General features: G+C 42.3%; 1 protein-coding gene across 9 annotated transcripts in view; it reads left to right on the top strand.

The window, feature by feature from the left end:
* HAVCR1 (hepatitis A virus cellular receptor 1) overlaps positions 1 to 11,565 on the top strand; it is a 41,571-nt gene extending 30,006 nt beyond the window's left edge. For all 9 annotated transcript variants that reach the window (XM_045395020.3, XM_073994653.1, XM_045395018.3 and 6 more), the window contains 3 exons: positions 3,046 to 3,160; positions 7,811 to 7,844; positions 10,904 to 11,565. In XM_045395020.3, the coding sequence (XP_045250955.2) occupies positions 3,046 to 3,160; positions 7,811 to 7,844; positions 10,904 to 11,048 (294 nt within the window). In that variant the 3' untranslated portion in view covers positions 11,049 to 11,565. The remainder of the gene's footprint in view (positions 1 to 3,045; positions 3,161 to 7,810; positions 7,845 to 10,903) is intronic.
* Positions 11,566 to 25,328: the final 13,763 nt, after the last annotated feature.

The raw sequence follows: 25,328 nt of genomic DNA, 5'->3' as shown, positions 1-25,328 counted from the left end.
CAGAACTGCCACGATGTACATGTTTAATGTGTTGACATATGGCTAGACTTGTGCTGGATTTAAAAAACCCCTCAGAATAGTGGGGTTATTCTTGGTCTCAGTTACCTACAGAATAGGTCTGTTTAGAAGCAAGGGAAAACAATTGAGAGGCAGGTTCAAGGTTGGCAGTAGCAGAAACTTGGGCTTTCTGTGCCTTGACTGAAGATGTCAAGATGTCATCTCCCAGGTATCTTGAACACGCAGAATACATTTTGACCCAGTCGGTCATCTTCCTGGGCTCTATCTTAAGGAAAAAATTGAACTAATATATAAAAATGTATGAGGAGAATGTTCATTGTTAATATTTATAATCATGAAAATATTATAAACAACCTAAATGTTTAATAGTAAGAGATTACTTAGTTAAGCATGTCCATGTATTGGCATAAAGAATGTAGTCATTGGCAGGGCACGGTGACTCACGCCTGTAATTCCAGCACTTTGGGAGGCTGAGGCAGGTGGATCACCTGAGGTCAGGAGTTCCAGACCAGCCTGACCAACATGGTGAAACCTCATCTCTACTAAAAATAGAAAAATTAGCTGGGTGTGGTGGCAGGCACCTGTAATCCCAGCTACTTGGGAGGCTGAGGCAGGAGAATCACTTCAACCCGGGAGGTGGAGATTGCAGTGAGCCGAGATCGCACCACTGCACTCCAGCCTGGGCGACAGAGCATAAGAACGTAGTCATTGCAGTGCATTTACTGACATAGGTTATAGCATGTTATAATATGTTGGTTATAACACATTATTAAATGAAAGAAACAACTTTTAAAATAGGATACAATTATGATATACTAATTCATATAGAATATAGTAATTATTTCTGTTAAGAAAAAATCCTAGAAGGATAAAATTCTAGAAAAGTATATAAAGCAAAATGGCAAAAGTGCTCATTTCTGGATGTTAAAGTTATGGTTTATTTATTTATTCGAGACAGAGTCTCACTCCATTGCCCAGGCTGGAGTGCAGTGGCACGATCACAGCTCACTGCAGACTCATCCTCCCAGGCTCAAGTGATCCTCCCACCCCAAGCCTCCCAAGTAGCTGGGACCACAGGCACGCATCACCACGCCTGGCTAATTTTATTTTTTTCTGGAGACAGGGGCTCACCAAACTGGTCTCAAACTCCTGGGCTCAGGCTATCTTCCTGCCTTAGCCTCCCAAAGTGCTGGGATTATGGGTGTGAGCCACTGTCCCTGACCTGGTTATGGTTTTCTTAGTTTTCTTTTTTTATGCTTAGCTGTACATTCTAAAATGAGCATGCAGTATTTGTGTATTGTAATTAAAAACTGAAAGCAAATCCTGCCTCCTGAAACCCCATTCTCCATCTACCCACATTACATTTCCCTCCCACCCCATAGGTAAAGTAATAACAACGCAGTTTTGTACTCCCAGACACTGGCTATGCCACTTCTTAGCAAGCATGGCTCAAATGCTGTTACTCCACTATATTCATAGTGTTTACCAGAAAGTACCTAAAAGTACCCTTGCAAAGAACCCTATTGAATCTACTGTTGCTAGATATAGAAATAGGTCCAGAGAGGCTAAACAGCTTGTCCATGGGCACATAGTGACTGACTAGAGGACCTGGGATTCTTTTTGTTGTTGTTGTTGAGACGGAGTCTCGCTCTGTCGCCCAGGCTGGAGTACAGTGGCCGTCTTGGCTCACTGCAAGCTCTGCTTCCCAGGTTCACGCCATTCTCCTGCCTCAGCTGCCCAAGTAGCTGGGACTACAGGTGCCCGCCACCATGCCCAGCTAATTTTTTATATTTTTAGTAGAGACGGGGTTTCACCATGTTAGCTAGGATGGTCTCGATCTCCTGACCTTGTGATCCGCCCGCCTCGGCCTCCCAAAGTGCTGGGATTACAGGCGTGAGCCACCGTGCCTGGTCAAGACCTGGGATTCTAACTCCAGAGATTAAGCTTTTATAAATGAGAAGACTTGGCCTTCACTCAGATTCTCCCCTTTCCTTCTATTAAAATACCTACCCGGTGGACTCTCTTTAGGATTAGAACTAAGCCATGAAAGGGGGACTAGCATGACGCCTGGCACATTTCAGGCCTATTCCAGGAGGTAATGATCTCTTGTGATAGGCACCAGAAGACTTAGACAATTCTACATTTCTGCATGATCGTATAGCATTGAATTGTTAATCATAGCCATGTCTGCGTGCACCTACTCTCAAATCTATTTATATAGATAGAGACAGAATCTTCAATTACAGGTAAAAAGACAAGTAAGGACTATAATCAAGGACAAAATTCAATAACTGAGCACATTAAGATAACATCACATCAAGTCAATTTATATAAACAAAATTTTCTTTTTCTTTTTTCTTTTTTTTTGAGATAGAGTCTCACTCTGTTGCCCAGGCTGGAGCGCAGTGGCGAAATCTTGGCTCACTGCAACCTCTGCCTCCTGGGTTCAAGCAATTTTTCCTGCCTCAGCCTCCCAAGTAGCTGGGATTACAGGCATGCACCACCACGCCCAGCTAATTTTTGTATTTTTAGTAGAGATGGGGTTTCACCATGTTGCCCAGGCTGGTCTCGAACACCTGACCTCAGGTGATCCACCTGCCTGGGCTCCCAAAGTGCTGGGATTACAGACATGAGCCACCACGCCCAACATTTTTTCTTTTAAATATCACAAGAGGATGTATTTATGGATATAACCTATTGACTTTCAAAACAGTAAATTAAAAAATTTACATACAAACCCATTTTAAGCATACAGTTTTAGTTTTGACAAATGTGTGCACCTATGTAAATACAACCTCAAGCAAGCTAGAAAACACCCCCATCATTGTAAAATATGTTTTGAATTTCGAATTGTCCTAGATTTTCACCATAGGGTTATAAACTCAGATCATTTGGTCTTACCCTTATGTTCCAGAAGTCCCCAAGCACCAATACAGGTAAATACGGCTGGGTAAGTGATTCTGGGAAACGTTTTCTCTTCATAACTTTCTGACAAGATGCTTTTTTGATCTGTTGTTGTTTCCTTAGCAATTGTCCCCAGAACATAGTCCACAGATGGTCAACACCACTGAAGGAATCTATGCTGGAGTCTGTATTTCTGTCTTGGTGCTTCTTGCTGTTTTGGGTGTCGTCATTGCCAAAAGTAAGTCATTTCAAGATTGTTCCTAAGGGACTAGAGCAAGGGATGTACAGCCAATTTGCCTGGGTTCACTAGTTTCATAAGCCACGTGATTTTGATTTCACACGACTTCCCTTTGTCCCCAAATCCTCATTTGTAAAAGGCACATGGTAATACCATCTACCTCAAGGGGGAAGGGAAATGAAGTTTAAATGCATTAGGACCAACAAAGCACTAAGAATGGGAGGTCGTATGCCTGTAATCCTAGCTACTTGGGAGGCTGAGTGAGGCAGGAGGATTGGTTGAGCCCAGGAGTTCAAGACTAGCCTGGGCAACATGGTGGGACCCCATCTCGTTAAAAAAAATGAAAAAAAAAAAAAACAACAACAAAAAACACCACCAGCCAGGACCAGTGGCTCATGTCTGTAATCCCAGCATTTTGGGAGGCTGAGGCAGGAGGATTGCTTGAGCCCAGGAGTTCAAAACCAGCCTGGACAACAGAGTGAGACATTGTCTCTAAAATAAAAGGAAAAGAACAAGAAGAAAAAGCACTGAGAATGGTTCCTGGCACATGACAAGGGCACAGCAATCTTAAACTGTAATCGTAGTTAGAAAGATCCTTTTGCCATAAATCTTTATAAATCTCATGGAACTTACATTCTAGTGGAGTTTTCACTTAAAACCACTATTTTTTAAAACTTATTATTTTTCAATTATTATTCCCCTATGGAAAAAATTTAATTCTATAAGAATTTTTTTGAGACAGAGTTTCTCTCTTGTCTCACAGGCTGTAGTGCAACGGCACGATCTTGGCTCACTGCAACCTCCACCTCCTGCCTCTGCCTTCCAAGTAGTTGGGACTACAGGCGCCTGCCACCACGCCTGGCTAATTTTTTGTATTTTTTAGTAGAGACGGGGTTTCACTGTGTTAGTCACGATGGTCTCAATCTCCTGACCTCGTGATCCACCCACATTGGCCTCCCAAAGTGCTGTGATTACAGGCGTGAGTCACGGCGCCCGGCCGAATTTTTGTATTTTTAATAGAGATGGGGTTTTGCCATGTTGGCTAGGCTGGTCTCAAACTCTGACCTCAGGTGATCTGCATGCCTCGGCCTCCCAAAGTGCTAGGATTACAGGCATGAGTCACAATGCCAGGCCAAGAAAAATTAAATACAGATGTTCCTCAGTACCATTGGGGGATTGGTTCCAGAGCTCCTCGATTCCAAAATCTGCAGATGCTCAAGTCCCTTATAAAATGGTGTAGTATTTGCACATAGCCTACTCACTTCCTCCAGTATACTTTAAATCTTTTCTAGATTACTTAGAACACCTAATATACAAGGTAAATGTCAGGTAAATAGTTGTTATATTGTATTGTTTTTATCTGTATTATTATTGTTGTGTATTATTTTTATTTTTTTATTTTTATTTTTTTTAATTTTCAATTTGTGAGTGGTTGAAACTGAGGATGCCAAACCTGTGGCTATCGAGGGCCAACTGTATCAAGAAATAGGAGTTTATTGGGTAGTGTTGAGATCTGGAAGTCAACACACCATTGTGATATATAAGATTTAGTCTCTCCGCCCTACGAGATCTAATTTTTGTCACTGTGGGGGTGATATTGTTAAAATTTTACAACACTCATTTAGCAGAAGAGGCACATGAGACATTGGGTGGGGAAACTGATAGCAAGACAAAGACTAAAAAAGTAAAACAAAAGTTTTCAAAAAGCAACCACTTCATGTCTTCATGTCTCCCTTCTGCTAATTGTGTGTGTGTGTTTGTCTCAGTATAACCTGCCTCTGGTAAAAGAACCCTAGTTAGCTGTTTTGCAAGATGTGGTATTTGAAGCCATAACTGATCTAGTTCATGGCTCTGGGCAGAGGACAATCAGAAAATTAAGAGTATGTTTGACAAATTTGAGGAAGTTTTTACATAATTATTTTGGAGCTTGGGTAGTCAAAGTGATTATTTAGAAATTGGGTAAAATACCTTTCAGGGAAGTTCAAACTTTCCCTCTGAAAGTACTTGAGTACGTACTTGAGTACGCTGAAAAAAATAGATTATTAGGAGATTAACAGGAGAAAAGGAATACGTATTTATTATGTGTACAGAAGCCACACAAAATATGAGATGGAAGAAAGGGCCAGATGACTGGAGCTTAAATACCCTTTTCTTTCCTTCTTTTTGAGGCAGAGTCTCTCACCCTGTCACACAGGCTGGAGTGCAGTGGTGTGATCTCAGTTCTGTGGGGGAAAGAAAGAGAGATCAGACTGTTACTGTGTCTATGTAGAAAGAAGAAGACATAAGAAACTCCGTTTTGTTCTGTACTAATAAAAATTCTTCTGCCTTGAGATGCTGTTAATCTGTAACCCTAACCCCAACCCTGTGCTCGCAGAAAGATGTGCTGCGTTGACTCAAGGTTTAATGGATTTAGGGCTGTGCAGGATGTGCTTTGTTAAACATGTGTTTGCAGGCAGTATTCTTGGTAAAAGTCATCGCCATTCTCCAGTCTCGAGTACCCAGGGACACAATGCAATGCGGAAGGCCACAGGGACCTCTGCCCAAGAAAGCCTGGGTATTGTCCAAGGTTTCTCCCCACTGAGACAGTCTGAGATATGGCCTCGTGGGAAGGGAAAGACCTGACGGTCCCCCAGTCCGACACTCATAAAGGGTCTGTGCTGAGGAGGATTAGTGAAAGAGGAAGGCCTTTGCATTTGAGATAAGAGGAAGGCATCTGTCTCCTGCTTGTCCCTGGGAATGGAATGTCTCGATGTAAAACCCGATCGTACATTCTGTTTACTGAGATAGGAGAAAACCGCCTTATAGCTGGAGGTGAGACATGCTGGTGGCAATACTGCTCTTTACTGCACTGAGATGCTTGTGTAAAGTCAAACTGGCCTATGTGCACATCAAGGCACAGCACTTTTCCTTAAACTTATTTATGACACAGAGACCTTTGCTCACATGTTTTCCTGCTGACCCTCTCCCCACAATTCCCCTATAGTCCTGCCACGTCCCCCTCACTGAGATAGTAGAGATAGTGATCAATAAATTCTGAGAGAACTCAGAGACCAGTGCCAGCGTGTGTCCTCCATATGCTGAGTGCCGGTCCCCTGGGCCCACTGTTCTTTCTCCATACTTTGTGTCTTATTTCTTTTCTCAGTCTCTCATCCCACTTGATGAGAAATACCCACAGGTGTGGAGGGGCTGGCTCCCTTCAAGCTCACTGCAGTCTCTGCCTCCCAGGTTCAAGCAATTCTCCTGCCTCAGCCTCCTGAGTACCTGGGTTTACTGGCGCATGCCCCCACACCCGGATAATTTTTGTATTTTTAGTAGAGATGGGGTTTCACCATGTTGGTCAGGCTGGGCTTGAACTCCTGACATCGTGATCCGCCTGCCTTCACCTCCCAAAGTGCTGGGATTACAGGCATAAGCCACTGCACCCGGCCTTAAATACTCTTTTCTTAGGGGAGAGAAAAGTGATGGATGTGGGCAATTTTAGAGGAAGAGTAAATGATTTTTAGGGGAGATGAATGGGCCCAAAGAACAGACTATAGGGCGGGACAAATTCCTCTGGACTCTGGATGTGTTGTCAGCTCTAGTCTTCTCCCTGTGATGTGCATCAATTCCCCGCCCCCATCCCCCCCAACCCTGCCACCATTGATGAGGTACCTGGGGAAAGGATTCACAACAACAGAGTATCTTCTGGAGGATCTGGCCTTTAGCTAGATAGGGGAGCTTCAGAGAAAGCCCTTCCCTGCATATGCTCCTCCCCAGGTACTCTCACTTTGAAGTCCAAAGAAGCCTGTTTGAGGGTTTTGTATTCTGAACCCTAATGACCTTAAAATATGCTTTCCTCCTTAAGCAAAAATAACTCATTATTTCCTTCGTTAGGAGAGAGATGATTGGTAGTACAAACTCTTGCAAAGGTATCCTTCGATAGAGGTGACTTTTAAAGTATATGGCCTTGTGACCCAGTTCATCTGAAACAAATCTTGGTTGATGCCTGTTGTTCAGCAGCCCATCAGAAGGATCTTGGACTTACTCATTTTTTAAAAATGAAAGATAGGCCGGGCGCGGTGGCTCAAGCCTGTAATCCCAGCACTTTGGGAGGCCGAGACGGGTGGATCACGAGGTCAGGAGATCGAGACCATCCTGGCTAACACGGTGAAACCCCGTCTCTACTAAAAAAATACAAAAAACTAGCCGGGCGAGGTGGCGGGCGCCTGTAGTCCCAGCTACTCGGGAGGCTGAGGCAGGAGAATGGTGGGAACCCGGGAGGCGGAGCTTGCAGTGAGCTGAGATCCGGCCACAGCACTCCAGCCTGGGCGACAGAGCGAGACTCCGTCTCAAAAAAAAAAAAAAAAAAATAAAAAAAAAAAAAAAAAAAATAAAAATAAAAATGAAAGATAATTTAAGAATTGCATTAAAGTTAGGGAGGATATGTGGATGAATACACCAAAGCATTAATGAAATTGAGATACTGTACAGTAAATGGCTTGTTTGGGTCCTATGGAATCAAAAGGGACATGGGAAGGAGATACCTCAAGGTACCAGAGAAAAATCCAAGTAATAACAGAAATAATACACTTGATTGAAAAAATATTATAAACTCTTGCTGAGATGTTTAATTTTCTCTTCAACTCCTCTCTCCCCACCCCTGTAATTTAGAGTATTTCTTCAAAAAGGAGATTCAACAACTAAGGTAAGCTTGAAAGTATTTCTGTTAAAACTTTTGAGGTTCCTACTCTGGTAAAATAAAAACAGATTTCTGTCTCTCTCCTAAACTCTCCATCATATACCTTGGATCCTGACGGTCTACTTTAATGAGCAATTCTATTATTTACACCTTCCAGTGATATTTGTAGCTTTGTGTATTTCCCTGGAGTTGAGACAGGGCTGGTACAGAGGGAGCATCTCAGTCCTAAGCTAACCCCATAGGGCAAGATAACTAAATTGCAAGATTTGCTCGACGGGACCAAACATTGAATGAGTTGTTGCTTTAGTTTGCTCTTTTATTTTGTTTAATGCTTTGTCTTTTTTTTTTTTGAGACCAAGTTTCAGTCTTGTTGCCCAGGCTGGAGTGCAATGGCACCATCTTGGCTCACCACAACCTCCGCCTCCCGGGTTCAAGTGGTTCTCCTGCCTCAGTCTCCCGAGTAGCTGGGATTACAGGCATGTACCACCACACCCGGCTAATTTTGTATTTTTAGTAGAGATGGGGTTTCTCCATGTTGGTCAGGCTGGTTTCAAACTCCTGACCTCTGGTGATCTGCCTGCCTCGGCCTCCCAAAGTGCTGGGATTACAGGCATGAGCCACTGCACCGAGCCATTTTTTCTTATTTTTAATAGAGATGGGGTTTCACCATATTCAATGCTTTGTGTTACTGAGTATTTATTGACTATTATATTCCAAAGAGATCAATGAAACAGACAAAAACCATGTAAGCAAATAAGCATGGTTCTTTTACGTCCTTACAGATAAACAGCATGGGGACTATAGAACAGGATGAGGGTCTGTTTGAGCACCAGGAAAGCAGCTAATTTGGAGGAAGATAACTCCTGGCTGCAGGAGCAGTGAGTGCAAAGGTACTGAGGTAGGGCAAGTGCCTCCAGTTTTCTACAGCTTCCGTCATTCCCTGCTGCTCCCTACCCAGCCTGCTCCACTGATCTATATTAGCTGTCTAGCCTTGCAGGCTCTTGAATTTGCTTTTAAAGACCTTTCAGTCTATCCTGCTGCCCAGTTGCTTTTTTTTTTTTTTTTTTTTTTTTTGAGACGCCCAGGCTGGAGTGCAATGGTGCGATCTGCAACCTCCACCTCTTGAATTTAAGCAATTCTCCAGCCTTAGCCTGCTGAGTAGCTGGGATCACAGGCACCTGCCACCATGCCTGGCTAGTTTTTGTATTTTTAGTAGAGACGGGGTTTTGCCATGTTAGTCAGGCTGGTCTCGAACTCCTCACCCCAGGTGACCTGCTTACCTTGGCCTCCCAAAGTGCTGGGATTACAGGCGTGAGCCACTGCGCCCGGTGCCAGTTGCAATTTAAATACCCTTTACTGCATCTATGCCCCGAGGCCATCTGCCCCATTGCCTGTAATGGTAGGAGACAACTACCTAGTTCTAAAGCCATCCAGCCTGCTTCATTTGATACAGGTTGAGTTTTAAGCAAGGACTTTCTTTAATTCAGAATCCCATCCCTCTTACTTAGGCTTCCATCTATTAAGCCTAGGTCTCCTTCACTGGATGCTTGTACACAGACTTTCCTGAGTCTGAGTTAATTACCCAAGCCAATCCACAGAACCTGTCTGAACAGTGACCAGCATATTGTAAGTGCTTAATATACATCGACTTTTGTTATTGCAATCAAGCCCTTTACAGCAATAAACTGTGAGAGAGGCACTATTCTCATTTTACAGATTGGAAAACAGTTTCAGAAATGTTGAGTGACATCTAAGGTCACATCACATAGCATATGAAGGACTCAATCTCAGGAATCCGTGCTCATAAATATTTCTGGAATGACAGAGAAATGTGTAAAGTATAAAAAAAGCAAAAAAAAAAAAAACCACACTAACAAATTATGAACATTTCCTCATAACATTATCTTCTTGGCAGTTCTATCACACTGAGCCATTTGAGCTCATTGACACTTAAACTAAGTGTCTTCACACATGGATGACTGACCTGTTGAGGGACCACAGTGGAGCTTTGTTTTTCATGGTTCTTTAAATTGTGAACATGTGTTTCATCTGCAGCTGAATGAAGACAAGGTCCATACTTTGGGGGCAGGCTTTGTTAACAAATAGTCACTATATACAAATATATTATATAAAAATAAGCAGTTACATCAAACGCTACACATAAGTTAAAATTAAGTCCACCTTCATCCCTCACTTGTATTTCCACTCTTTCTACTGATTTCTTTTTTTGAGACAGAGTCTCATTCTGTTGCCCAGGCTGGAGTGCAGTGGTGTGATATCGGCTCACTGCAACCTCCACCTCCCAGGTTTAAGTGATTCTCCTGTCTCAGCCTCCCGAGTAGCCAGGATTATAGGCACAAGCCACCACATCTGGCTAATTAAAAAAAATTTTCGTAGAGATGGGGCCTCGCTATGTTGCTCACGCTGGCCTCAAGCTCCTGGCCTCAAGGGATCCTCCTGCCATGGCCTCCCAAAGTGCTGGGATTAGAGACATGAGCTACTGCACCCAGCACAGGAAGATTTTTAACACTATGATCCAGTGTACACTTGTGAAACAGTACAATTTAACTATATGCAATGTTTCTCTATTCTGTTTTTATCTTGAATGTAGGATGTAGATTGCTAAATAGATTTAAAAACCCTCTCTAAAGGATCACAAGCCACAGTTGGAAAAACACCAGTCACCCAATTCTTAGCCACATTTGAAAATGTGCATCTTGATTCAGCCACTTAGTTTGATGTCACAGCTCTGTATTTTTAGATTTTCCATTTTTGTATTCTATTATGTGAGTTGCAAAGAGACCAGTCTGAGTTTTTCAATACTTCTTAGGTTGTCTGTCTAGCTGCTTATTAAACAGACTTTTCTTCAACTTAATAATAAGAGCCCCACTTTTTACAACTCTAGAAAAGCACTATTTATTTTATTCTTTGTGTGAACCGGGCTCCTATAGTCTCGAATACCTGATATTGCCTGATCATAAACAAAAGTGCAGCTCATATGTGAGAAGTGGTCTGCCTTTTTTTTTTTTCTTACTCATGTTATTCTTCAACAACTCTTTCTACAGTGTTTCATTTAGCAGCCATCAAATTAAAACTTTGCAAAATGCAGTTAAAAAGGAAGTCCACGCAGAAGACAATATCTACATTGAGAATAATCTTTATGCCATGAACCAAGACCCAGTGGTGCTCTTTGAGAGTTTACGCCCATGACTGCAGAAGACTGAACATATCAGACGTCTTTTAGACTCCAAGACAATTTTTCTGTTTCAGTTTCATCTGGCATTCCAACACATCAGTGACACTGGGTAGAGTAACTCTCTCGTTCCAAGCTGTGTGTAGTCAGCCTTATCATTAATGTAGTCCTAATTCTTTGTGCTAAAACAGGCTCAATCAATCCTTCTGATCATTGTAGAGTTCTCTGTCAAACATGAACACTTTAGAATTGTATGTTCTCTTTAGACCCCATAAATCCTGTATCCATCAGAGAGAATAGTCACTGGAAACATAGCAAATGAACTTCTATCTTGGCCATCAGAGCTGTGCAGAAGAGGGAAATCTGTCTTAAAAATCAGCAAATCCAATGTGATACTTCATTTGGAAGCATTACATGATAATCTCTTGTTTCTATATTATACTTCCAAATGTTGCATTTCCTGTGTTTTCCAAAGGTTTCAAATCATGGGTTTTAATTTCCTCCATGGGGAAATAAAGTGAGTTTAATTCACCCTAACAGGTATGGCTGTTTTTTCATGACTCTGGAAATGTGATGCATTAAGTACTGGATCTCTGAATTGGGGTAGCTATTTTACCAGTTAAAAGAGGTGACAATAGTATGGAACACGTAGATACCAGGGAAAGAAAATCATTTGCCAGGTGATTCAACACATTTATGCAATTTTTTTTTTTTTTTTTTAGATGAAGCTTTGCTCTTGTTGCCCAGGCTGCAGTGCAATGGCGAAATCTTGGCTCACTGTAACGTCCATCTCCCGGGTTCAAGTGATTCTCTTGCCTCAGCCTCACAAGTAGCTGGGATTATAGGTGTCTGCCACTATGCTCAGCTAATTTTTTGTATTTTTTTTAGTAGAGACAGGGTTTCACCATGTTGGCCAGAATGATCTCGAACTCCTGACCTCAGGCGATCCAGCCGCCTTGGCCTTCCAAAGTGCTGGGATTACAGGCATGAGCCACCATGCCCAGCCCATTTATGCAATTTTTATCACATGTGTGTCACGGTGCTAAGCATTTAAACAACCACCAGGCTTTCTGAACAAATTTTTAGAACCAAGAAGGTCAGAAATAAAAGCAAAAAAAAAAAAAAAAAAAAAGGCTGGAGTGGGGAAAGGGCTGCCTTTTCTGCCTTACAAGTTACATTGCAGAGACAAGTGTTTGAAACCCACTAGTTTTGACCCAAATTTTAAATTGTCTCCAAACCACTTTTATGTTTAAAATTGTTTTGGAGGCTAGTGCCGTGGCTCATTCCTGTAATCCCAGCACTTTGGGAAGCCAAGGTGGGCAGATAGCTTGAGCCCAGAAGTTTGAGATCAGCCTGGGCAACATGGCAAGACCCCCTCTCTATTAAGAAAAAAATTTAAGAAAAAAAAAAAAAAGATAAAATTGTTTTGGAAAGGCAAAGTGTCTTTCTCATATCTAATCAATTCCTGTATTTTTTTTTTTGACAATTCAGTTAGGCTTATTGTAATGATATCTTTAGTCAATATAAAAAAACAATATAAAAAAACAATTATACTAAACCAGTATAATTGTTTAGAAGTATATGTTTGCCGGCCAGGCACCGTAGCTCACACCTGTAATCCCAACACTTTGGAAGGCTGAGGCAGGTGGATCACCAGAGGATGGGAGTTCGAGACCAGCCTGACCAACATGGAGAAACCCCATCTCTACTAGAAATACAAAATTAGCCGGGCACGGTGGTGCACGCCTGTAATCACAGCTACTTGGGAGGCTGAGGCAGGAGAATCACTTGAACACGGGAGGTGGAGGTTGTGGTGAACTGAGATAGTGCCACTGCATCCAGCCTGGGCAACAGGAGCAAAACTCCATCTTAAAACAAAACAAAACAAAACAAAAGTATAGATTTGCAAGGGCTAGATTTGTCAGAAAAAAAATATTTCTACATGAATAGTTAAGGCTGGGTATTAATTTCAATTTCAGTTTGAGTAAACTCTGAAATAATTCGTGGTTGAGGTTCAGAGCTACCCATACCATAGTTGTCTGGGACAACAGGATGCTTGCTTTCAGAGGAAACTTTTTGTTTCTGTTTTTTTGAGATGGAGTTTTTTCCTTGTCACCCAGGCTAAAATGCAATGGTGCAATCTTAGCTCACTGCAACCTCCGCCTCCCAGGTTCAAGTGATTCTCCTGCCTCAGCCTCCTGAGTAGCTGGGATTACAGATGCCCACCACCATGCCCGGCTTATTTTTTAATTTTTAGTAGAGACGGGGTTTCACCATATTGGCCAGGCTGGCCTCCAACTCCTGACCTCAGGTGAGCCACCCACCTTGGCCTCCCAAAAGTGTTGGGATTACAGGCATCAGCCACCGTGCCCAGCCAGAGGCAACATTTTTAACACTGTTATCGTTCTAGGAAATTATAGGTCCTTTGAAGGAAAATTCTGTGGGCAAATAAGATAGTGATGTATGGTATTTCAGTTTTCCCAAATGTGGCTGGCCTGATCTGGTCAAAAATTTTATTATTATTATTATTATTATTATTTTTTTTTGAGACGGAGTCTCGCTCTGTCGCCCAGGCTGGAGTGCAGTGGCGCGATCTCGGCTCACTGCAAGCTCCGCCTCCCGGGTTCCCGCCATTCTCCTGCCTCAGCCTCCCGAGTAGCTGGGACTACAGGCGCCCACAACCGCGCCCGGCTAATTTTTTGTATTTTTAGTAGAGACGGGGTTTCACCGTGGTCTCGATCTCCTGACCTTGTGATCCGCCCGCCTCGGCCTCCCAAAGTGCTGGGATTACAGGCGTGAGCCACCGCGCCCGGCAAATTTTATTATTTTTTTAAACTGTAGTGTCTTTTTTTTCCCCTCAAATTTAAGGCAACATGCACAAAACTGGAGATTCGAAATTAAAGCCAAGATTTGTAGCTTCTCTGGAAAGACCTGGCAAGATTGGACTGGATTGCTATGTGACCAGGACCCCACTAGATGGCCCTCTAATCCCCAAGTCCTTACTGCATGCTCCCCTTTGTTACCTGGCTGGCAGGTGTGGGGTTTTTAACTTTATGGCACCTGCTCTATTCTCTGGATCCTTCCTGGGGATTTATGATGCATGATAAAGACTCCGGGAATCTGGTTAGCTTTGCTTAACACAACATTTCCAAAACTTGTTGGAATGCATGAGCAGAGTGACTAGTAGCATTCTGTGAAGTACAATGTATGGGGGCTTAGGAGTTTAGGGTAGTATACAGAATTAGGAATAGGATTTAAGTCTAATCCTAACTCTTAGCAGTTACACTGGATGACATTAGAGCAAAAGGTTCTTTATGTCTACATTTTCTTCATCTGTTAGATGTAGTAATTTCCATATCAACTATGACATACAGTGGTAATTCCAATGAAATGTTACATGTGAGAAGTCTTTGAAATGTAAAATACACTACAGATACTGAAGCAGTTTGGAGAATTAAAAAACACTACGAAAACACAGCTTGGTAAATAATTTTTTTTTTCTTTTGAGACAGAATCTGGCTCTGTCATCCAGGCTAGAGTGTAGTGGCACAATCTTGGCTCACTGCAACCTCTGCCTCCCGGGCTCAAGCAATTCTCCTTCCTCAGCCTCCTGAGTAGCTGGGATAGCCACCATGTCCACTTAATTTTTGTATTTTTAGTAGAGACAGAGTTCCACCATATTGGCCAGGGTGGTCTTGAACTCCTGACCTCAAGTGATCTGCCTGCCTCAGCCTCCCAAAGTATTGGAATTGCAGGTGTGAGTCACCGTGCCCGGCCAGGGCTTAGTAAATAATTTCAGTGGTGTTACACCTATAAGTCTCTTGCTGTATGGTATCTTTTAAAATAACATTTCTTCTCTGAAACGGTTGATACTGGGTAATTTGGCTATCGTCATATACTGTAGAAAAAAATTGTCAAGTGAGAGGGAGAATAGGTAAGAAGGAAGAAAGGGGAGGAATTTAGTGAATGAACTATTTTCCTTTAAATATATTAATCTTGTAGATTACATTGAATTTATTATTATTATTATTTAAGGTATTGTTGAGATTCCATTACCTACAATCAGTTTTGGGACATTAGAACACTGGTATGATTAAGACTGTATTTTTAGAGCCGGGCGCGGTGGCTCAAGCCTGTAATCCCAGCACTTTGGGAGGCTGAGACAGGCGGATCACGAGGTTAGGAGATCGAGACCATTCTGGCTAACACGGTGAAACCCCGTCTCTACTAAAAAATACAAAAAAACTAGCCGGGCGAGATGGCGGGTGCCTGTAGTCCCAGCTACTCGGGAGGCTGAGGCAGGAGAATGGCGTGAATCTGGGAGGCGCAGCTTGCAGTGAGCTGAGATCCGGCCACTGCACTCCAGCCTGGGCCACACAGCGAGACTCCGTCTCAAAAAAGAAAAAAAAAAAAGAGTGTATGTTTAAATTGAGAAATTTTGCACAACTTTAACAAGCAGCAGAACTAATCTTTCACTGATGGCTTTAAAGATCAAATAATTCTGTGGATACGTGAAACTGTGAGGGACTCTTGGTGGTTGTCTAGGTTTATTTGTATGCATGCTCATTAATAAAAGTTGCTTTTGTTTGTCTCTTGAAAACAAAACAGCTTTGTTTTAACAAAACAACAATGGAACAAATTTGAAAACCAACTCGACATTTTCTCTGGCTCATCCTTTAGTCTGGGTCAGGCATCTGCAACTTGCCATGAGCTCTAGTCAAAGTGGATCAATTTGTGGCAAGTCACATAGGTGTCAGGTGCTCTTCACGAAACAACCCTGAACTCCAGGTTCTAAGGAGCTTAGGGAAGAAATACAAAACCCATGACTTCTGATACTGTTTATTACTAAGAGAAATAATCTTGTGATAGAGACTGACTTCTCAACTATGGCATTTGGGGACAGAAATCTCTGTTGTAGGGGGCTATCCTGTGCATTCTAAGGTATTTAGCGTCATCCCTGGCCTCCACCCACTAGATGCCAGTCACATACTCCAGTGGTGACAACCAACAACGTCCCCTCGGGCACAGTTGAGAACTACTGAGGTAGAGGTGTTTGTTGGGGGATAGGAAGTGGTGTAGCTTTAGCTGGTTGGTCAGCGGCTGCTTATAGGAAAGAGGTGACATTTAAGCTGAAACCAAGAGAAATGTGTAGGTGCCAGCCACATGAAAATCTAGTGGAAGGAAAACAAATGCAAAGGCTGTGGGGCAGCAGGAAGCTTGTGTATTAAAAGAGAGGACGTTGTATTCCAATGATTAAAAAACTAGCGAGTGAGGAGAGATGAAGAGAAGCGAGGCTGAAGAGATGCACAAGGTGTCTGGATGAGAAGGAATCTATGGGTCAGGCACGGTGGCTCACACCTGTAATCTCAGCACTTTAGGGGGCCAAGGCTGGAGGATCACTTGAGCCCAGGAGTTCGAGGCCCGCCTGGGCAACAAAGTGAGCCTCCATCTCTATTAATAATTTAAAAAAGAAAGGAAAAGGGCTCTACAAACATGTCTACTTGGAAAAGAGTCCCACTCTTAGAAAACCACTTTTGCATATTAAAGACTAAACCTGCTACCCATCACCAAATTACATGCTAACATTCACTAACATGCTTCAGTGACACTATTCTAAGTCAAGTATAGCTCAAGAGTCAGGTTTGTTGGGGTGACAGAAGGATATAGGCAGGGGAAAAAGAGGGGGAGAAGGGAACCTCTTGGCAGCAAGGGGCTTTCCACAGGGCTGTGAGACATCCCCAGGCCTAGCAAGCGGGGTTGTGAAAAAAGAGGGAAATGGCACCGACGTTTGGCTTTAATTGATTTGGGCCCAAACTTGCCGCTTTGGGAAGCAGTAGTGGGGTGGTACAGGAGCTGATTTTATTCAGTCCACAAATGGATTTTTAAAATAGTTTTTTGATGTGTATTTTTAAAGATGCATCAAACCCATGATTTAATGGATATTGATTAGGATGAGTAAAATGTTAAAGTTAATTAATCTAAAATAATTTGAGTGAATAATAGCAACAAAGCAATGTGAACAGGGCAAAGGTTATGTAGATGCCTGAAGTCAGAGAGTCAATAGGTGAAATCAGCTGGGAGCTTGTTAAAATACACACTTCTCGGCCCTATTTCTAGACATTCTGGTTTAGCAGTACAGATGGGACCTGATAATTTTTGTTTGTTTAAGTGACAGAAGACAAGCTACTATAAAATATTTTACATTTCAATAAAAGCATTCAGACTTCATGAGAGAATGTGTGGAAATAAGAGCATAAAATCATCCTTTACTTCTACTTATTTCACATGTAAATCTCAGGAAATGAACACAAATTATTTCTTGCAGGGGACTTTGGGTATTGCACTGCCACTTTTGTTTATTTAGTTACTTTTTGAGACGGAGTTTTGCTCTTGTTGCCCAGGCTGGAGTGCAATGGCTCAATCTCGGCTCACTGCAACCTCTGCCTCCTGGGTTCAAGCCATTCTCCTGCCTCAGTCTCCCAAGTAGTTGGGATTACAGGCGCCTGCCACCACGCCTGGTGAATTTTTGTATTTTTAGTAGAGATGGGGTTTCACCATGTTGGCCAGGCTGGTCTTGAACTCCTGACCTCAGGTGATCCGCCCACCTCTACCTTCCAAAGTGCTGGGATTACAGGCGTGAGCCACCATGCCCAACTTTGCACTGTCACTTCTGAGGCTAAATAAAATTACTTGGAGTCTCCAAAATATAGGAAGACCCAAAAAATGTAGGGGAAGCTTATTTACACTCTGGTTTTCATGGTTTAGTTTGTGGATGTTTCTTACAGGTTCATAGCTCTCTGGAAGGAAGGGAATGACAATTAGTCATTTGATCTCCCTCTGATTAAGGGTTTCTTTTGTCGTTGATTTCCTTTTCCTTTTCCTTTTTTTTTTTTTTTCCTTTGAGACAGGGTCTTGCTCTGTCACCCAGGCTGGAGTACAGTGGTGTGATCATGGCTCATTGCAGCCTTGAAGTCCTGGGCTCAAGTCCTCCCACCTCAACCTCCCGAGTAGCTGGGACCACAGGTGTGCACCACCTTGCCCAGCTAATGTTTGTAATTTTTGTAGAGATGTAGTTTCACCATGTTACCCAGGCTAGTCTCAAACTCCTGGGCTCACTCAAGCAGTCTGTCCACCTCAGCCTCCCAAAGTGCTGGGATTGCAGGCATGAGCCACTGCACCTGGCCCTTTTGCCATTAATTGTAAACAGTTTTGGAGGGTCTCAGAAGTCATATCCTCTTAAAGCCACCATGCCCTGCTAATTTTTTTTTTTTTTTTTAAGTAGAGATTAGGTCTTGCTGTGTTGCCAGGCTGAAGTGCAATGGTGTGATCATGGCTAACCCTAACAGCAGCCTCAAACTCTTGAGCTCAAGCGATTCTCCTACCTCAGTCTCCTGGGCAGCTGGGATTACAGGCATGTGCCACCATGCCTGGCTCATTTTTGTATTTTTGTAGAGACAGAGTCTCCCTGTGTTGCCCAGGCTCTCTCAAAACTTTATTTCTTTGACTATTGATCACATTAGATTGTCTAAGGATACATACACAAAGGCTGTTGCTCTACCCACTGCAAAAGTAATGATAGCCAACCAGAAAACAGGGTGCCCTTGGTAGCCTAGACACAGAATGTGAGCACAGCGTGCATGGGGCTGAGGGAGAAACAGTCTATAACTCAGAACTCCTGGGAATCTAATTGTAGTGTTTCCTTGGGGATTCTCACGGCTACTAAGTACCTTTCCAACTCTTACTTGGAGTCTTGGGTGGCTACTTGTGCCTTACCCTAGTTGCTCCTGAGTCCTTCCTCTGCAGGGCCACCAGCATAATCTGTTTGCATTACATCTTAGCTGGAAATCCTTCAACTGCTCCCAATTTGGTAAAATTCTCAACTCCACAGCAAGCCCTCCACTGCTTATCCCCAACTCACTTTGCCTGCTTCATGGGGTCCCTTCCTGCTATGTTTCAAAGGCTATAAATGCCTCAGATATCCACTCTCTACTCCGTGGATCATCCCACCTGCCAGGAATGCTTGTCCTCTGGTTCTCCAAGGGGCATGTCATTCCTCAAAGTCCTGCTCCAGCGTCACTGCTTCAGCCCTTCTGGTCCTAATCCTCCTGGACAGAATCCCCTCTTCTGAATACTTCTGGGCAGCCCTTTTTAATTATTCAATAAACATGGAAAAATAGAGTACCTCTCATATTCTAGGCATGGTGCTAGTACCTAGCTGAGATTATTCTGCATGAGGCCAGGGTTTCGTCTAGCCTTTGGGGCATCTTAGGGTAAATTACAAAGAGGCCTTCCTCTTCTTTCTGGCTGACACAGCCCTGAGTCAGGACAGAGCTTGTAAAAAGGAGTGTGACTTAGGATTTTTGTGCTGTGCAAACTAAAACCATAAGTGGTGATCCTATAACTTCGTCCCTTGTATTAGAGATATTTACATTGATGGTGCTTTTTATTACTCAACATTTCGAGGGAAGTGTCTGTATTTTCTCAGCACCTAGCTTATACTTAGTAGGTGTTCGAGATATATATGTCTATTAAAATTAGTTAATAAATGGATAGGGCCAGGTGCAGCAGCTCACCCATGTAATCCCAGCACCTTGGGAGGCTAAGGGGGGCAGATCACTTGAGGTCAGGAGTTCAAGACCAACATGACCAACATGGTGAAACCCTGTCTCTACTGAAAATACAAAAATTTGCCAGGTGTGGTGGCTCACGCCTGTAATCCTAGCTAGTTTCAGGAGGCTAAGGCAGGAGAATCGCTTGAACCCAGGAGGCTGAGGTTACAGTGAGCTGAGATAGTGCCACTGCACTCCATCCTGAGTGACAGAGTGAGACTCTGTCTCAAACAAACAAAAACAAATAAAAATAAAAAGTAAATTGATAAAAGAATGTTTCTTAGAACCTTCCTGTGTACTCTAGGGATGGGATAGAGCAGGGAAGAGTGTCTTTAAAACTCCTTTACAAGTCTATTTATATTACTGGCTGGAGCCAGTGTGAATCTCAATGACTCTCTGAGATCAGTAATTTGCAACCTTAGCTGCGTATTAGAATCATCTAGGAAGGTTGAGAAACTACCCATGCCTAGATCAATTAAATCAGAATGTCAGGAGGTGGGTCGCAGGTATTATAATTTTTTCAATCTCCCCAGATTTTTTATGTTTTTGAGACAGATTCTTGCTGTGTTGTCCAGGCTGGAGGGCAGCGGTGTGATCAAGGCTCACTGCAGCTTCAAACTCCTGGGCTCAAGCAATCCTCCTATCTCTGCCTCCGAGCAGCTAGGACTACAGGCACACTACCATGCCCAACTAATTTTTTTATTTGTAGACACTGGGTCTTGTTATGTTGCCCAGGCTGTTCTTTAACTCTTGGGCTCAAGAGTTCCTCCCATCTCAGCCTTTCAAAGTGCTGGGATTCCAGGCATGAGCCCCGTGACCAGCCTTCCCCGGGAGATTTGAGCATGTAGCTGAGATTGAGAACCACCGACCTTGAAAGACTTGGGAAGGGGAGATGACATCCTGTTTCCATGTCGTGTGTGTCAAGCGCTCTGGAAGGACATAAGACACAGAATTAAACAGGAAAATGTCCACAATAGGCTAGATCAGATGAAAAACCAAGTAGGAAAAATGGCAAGAGGTTGGTGACCACAGGTGTGTCCTATGTCTAGCACACATTACAAGAGCATGATGTTGGTGGCACCCCTGGGAACAAGACGGCTGAATGCTGCCATGCTTTTGGAAAGCTTCCCAGGAAGCTGGCTTACAGCTGTTCAGCTGACTTTGTCCCTGGGCCTCCTAGGAACTAAATGTTTCCCCTACAAACTGGTAAAAATAAATAAGAAAGTCCCCTTTGGACTGCCAGGAAATGCTCTAGGGTAACCTCTATTTTGTGCTGTGGACAGCTGAGATGGGGCTTGCTCTGCCTGTAAGTCCCTGCACCTGCTTGAGCCTAAAAATACTTAAAAATTTTAGGAACGAGGTCTTGCAATATTGCCTGGGCTAGAGTGCAGTGGCTATTCACAGGCATGATTTTAGTGCACTACAGCCTTGAAATCCTGGCCTGAAGCGATCCTCTTGCCTCAGCCTCCAGAGTAGCTGGGACTCCAGGTGAGCATCACCGTGGCCAGCTCTAAAAAATACTTTGATGATGACTGATGCATACATTACTTAATAGACTTTAATTTTTAGAAAAGTTTTAGGCTAACAGCAAAGTTGAACAGAAGGTACAGAGTTCCCACATAGTCACCTTCCTCACACAATACACACACACGTGATTTTGCCACCATTGTTGACATTCCCCACCAGTGTGGCATATTTGTTACAAATGATGAATCAACATTGACACATCATTATCAATTGAAGTTCATAGTTTACATTAGGGTTCATGCTTTGTGTTGTGCATTCTATGGGTTTTGATAAATGTATAATGACATGTACCTGCCATTATAGTATCATGCAAAATGGTTTTGCTGCCCTAAAAATCTTATAGATCCACCTAGTCATCCTTTCCTCTCCCCAGATCCCTGGAAGTCACTGATCTGATCTTTTCACTGTCTCCATAGTTCTATCTTTTTCAGAATGTCAGATAGTTGGGGTCATACAGTATGTAGCCTTTTCAGATTGGTTTCTTCCAATTAGCAATATGCATTTAAGTTTCCTCCATTCTTTTTGTAGCTACACAGCTCATTTCTTCTTATTGCTAAATAATATTCCATTGTCTGGATGTATTACAATGTATTTTTGTTTATTCATTTGCTTTAGTTGCTTCCAAGTTTTAGAAATTATGAATAAAACTGCCATAAACATTCATGTGCACACAGGCTTTTGTATAGACATAAGTTTTCAGTTGATTTAGGTAAATATCAAGGAACACAATTATTGCATTGTCTGATAAGAGAATGTTTAGTTTTGTAAAAAACTGCCAAACTGTTTTTCAAGGTGGCTGAGCCATTTTGTATTCACACCAGCAACGATTGAGAGTTCCCATTGCCCCACATCCTTTCCAGCACTTAGTGCTGGATGTTAGCCACTCTAATTGGAATGTAGTGGTATGGCATTGTTGCTTGAATTTGCATTCCTTAATTACATGTTAAACATATTTCCTATGCTTATTTGCCAGCTGTATATCTTGAAAAAATGTTTATTAAGAATTTTTGGCCATTTTTAAATCAGTTGGTTCATTATCTTACTGTTGAGTTTTAAAAGTTCTTTGTATGTTTTATCAGATATGTCCTTTGCAAATATTTTCTCCCAGTACATAGTTTGTCTTTCTACTGATGATGTCTTTTGCAGAGCAGAAGTTTTAAATTTTATTAAATTCCAGCTTGTCACTTTTTTCTTTCATACATCATGTTGTATCTAAAAAGTCATTGCCAACCCCAAGGTTATCTAGATATTCTTCTCTTATCTTGTACGAATTTTGTAGTTTGGCATTTTACATTTAGGGCTGTGATCCATTTTGATTTAATTTTTGTGAAAGGAATGAAGTTTGTGTCTAGGTTCGCTTTTTTAATGTGTGGACACCCAATTGCTTCAGCACCATCTGATAAGACTCCATTTGCTCGGTTCTATTGCTTTTACTTCTTTGTCAAAGGTGAGATGACTATATATGTATAAGTCTGTTTCTGGGTTCTCTATTGCACTCATCTCTTTGTCTATTTTTTCACCAATAATACGGTTTGATTCCTGTAGCTCAAAGTTATTGTAGTTCAATTATGGTAAGACTTAAAGTTGGGTAGTGTCAGTCCTCTGACTTCGTTCTAACCTTTCAATATTGTATTGGCTTCTCTGAGTCTTTTGCTTCTCCATATATACTATAGAATCGGTTTGTCAATTTTCACAAAAACAACTTTCTAGGATTTTGATTGGAATCTATACATCAAGTTGTGCAGAACTGACAGCAATATTGACTCTTCCTATCCGTGAACATGGTATACCTTTTTATTTAGTTAGTTCTTCAATTTCTTTAATCAGTTTTTTAAAGTTTTCTTCATACAGCTCTAGCATATATTTTGTTAGATGTACCTATTTTATTCTTTTGGCGCTAATGTATTGTTTTTAATTTTAAAATCCAGTTTTTACTTTCTCGCATATAGGAAAGCAATAGACTTTGGATATTAACCTAGTATCCTGAACCTTGATGTAATTGCTTATTGATTCCAGGAGTTTTTTTTTTTTTTTTTTTTTTTTTTTTGTCAATTCTTTGAGATTTTCTATAGACAATCATGTCACATGTGAACAAAGAGCTTCATTGCTTCCTTTGCAATCTGTATGCCTTTTACTTGCTTTTCTTGTCTTACTGCATTAGCTAGGACTTTCAGTATGATGTTGGAAAGGAGTAGTGAGAAGGAATATCCTTGCCTTCTTCCTAATCTTAGTGAAAAAGCATCTAGTTTTTCACCATTATGTATGGTATTAGCTGCAGGTTGTTTGTAGATTTAAAAACTCAAAATACAAAAATTAACTGGGTGTGGTGATGCATGCCTGTAATCCCAGCTACTAGGGAGGCTAAGGCAGGAGAACTGCTTAAACCCAGAAGGTGGAGGTTGCAGTGAGCCGAGATTGTGCCACTGCACTCCAGCCTGGGCAACAGAGTGAGACTCTGTCTCAAAAAAAAAAAAAAAAAAAAAAAAGTAATTAAGTTAGTTACATGAGGCTGGGAGTCTTTGGTTCATTGGCACATTCCAAATGAATAGGATCACCCAGGCTGGAGTGCAGCGGTGTGATCTTGGCACAATGCAACCCCTGCTTCCTGCGTTCAAGCAACTCTCTTGCATTAGCTTCTTGAGTGGCTGGTATTACAGGTACATGCCACCACGCCCAGCTTTTTATTTTGTATTTTAGTAGAGGGGGGATTTTGCCATGTTGGCCAGGCTGGTCTTGAACTTCTGCCCTCAAGCTATCCATCCACCTCAGCCTCCCAAAGTGCCACTGCGCCCAGCCAGATTCACATTTTTTTGCTTTGCTTAGTTTTCCATAGATTCAAACTTTTTTTTTTTTTTTTTTTTTTTGAGGCAGGGTCTTGCTCTGTTGCCCAGGCTGGAGTGCAGTGGCATGGTCATGGCTCAGTCCAGCATCCACCTCCCAGGCTCAAGCAATCTTCTCACTTCAGCCTCCCCAGTAGCTGGGACTACAGGTGTGCTCCACCACACCAGGCTAATTATTGTATTTTTTTGTAGAGACAGGGTTTCACCATGATGCCCAGGCTGATCTTGAATTCCTGGGCTCAAGTGATCTGTTCCTCTTGGCCTCCCAAAGTGCTGGGACTGCAGGCATGAGCCACCACACCCAGCTTCAAACTTTTTTTTCCCTTTGAGATGGAGTTTCACTCTTGTCACCCACATTGGAGTGCAATGGTGTGATCTTGGCTCACTGCAACCACTGCCTCCCAGGTTCAAGCTATTCTCCTGTCTCAGCCTCTGGAGTAGCTGGAACTATAGGCTCCTGCCACCACACCTGGCTAGTTTTTTGTATTTTTATTAGAGATGGGGTTTCAACATGTTGGCCAGGCTGGTCTCTAACTCCTGACCTCAAGTGATCCACCTCCCTTGATGTCCCAAAGTGCTAGGATTGCAGGCGTGAGACACTGCTCCCAGCTGCAAACATTTTAAGAAAAAAAAATTACATTAATTTTTCTTTTATTTTTTTTTTTTGAGATGGAGTCTTGCTCTGTTACTCAGGCTGGAGTGCAATGGTGCAATCTCGGCTCACTGCAACCTCTGCCTCCCAGGTTCAAGAGATTCTCTTGCCTCAGCCTCCCTAGACTAGCTGGGATTATAGGCACCCATCATCACACCCTGCTAATTTCTGTATTTTTAGTAGAGGCAGGATTTCACCGTGTTGGCCAGGTTGGTCTTGAACTCCTGACCTCAGGTGATCCGCCTGACTTGGCCTCCCAAATTGCTGGGATTATAGGCATGAGCCACTGTGCCTGGCCTACATTAATTTTTCTAATCTCCCCCACTCATTGATCTTTCATTCAAAATTTAACAAGTCTTTATTATGCACTTGCCATGCAAAGCATTTGTAAGAAGTTTATGTAGAAGAAAACATAAGTGTAAATTTTCAATACCTTGGATAGGATATGACTCTTAGTTATGACACCAAAATCATGAGCAACCAAAGAAAAAAACAGATGAGTTTGACTTTATCAAAATATAAACCTTTTTAAAATTTTTAAATTATTTTATTTTATTATTTTATTTATCTATTATTTTATTATTTATTATTTTATTATTATTTTAGAGACAGGGTCTTCCTATGTTGTACAGGCTGGACTTGAACTCCTGGGCTCAAGAGATCCTCCTG

The sequence above is a fragment of the Macaca fascicularis genome, chromosome 6 (assembly GCF_037993035.2).
Source record: "Macaca fascicularis isolate 582-1 chromosome 6, T2T-MFA8v1.1".
In the NCBI taxonomy this organism is placed as follows: Eukaryota; Metazoa; Chordata; class Mammalia; order Primates; family Cercopithecidae; genus Macaca; species Macaca fascicularis.
Note: the sequence above shows the minus strand (reverse complement) of the source record. Positions and strands in the feature narration are given on the sequence as shown.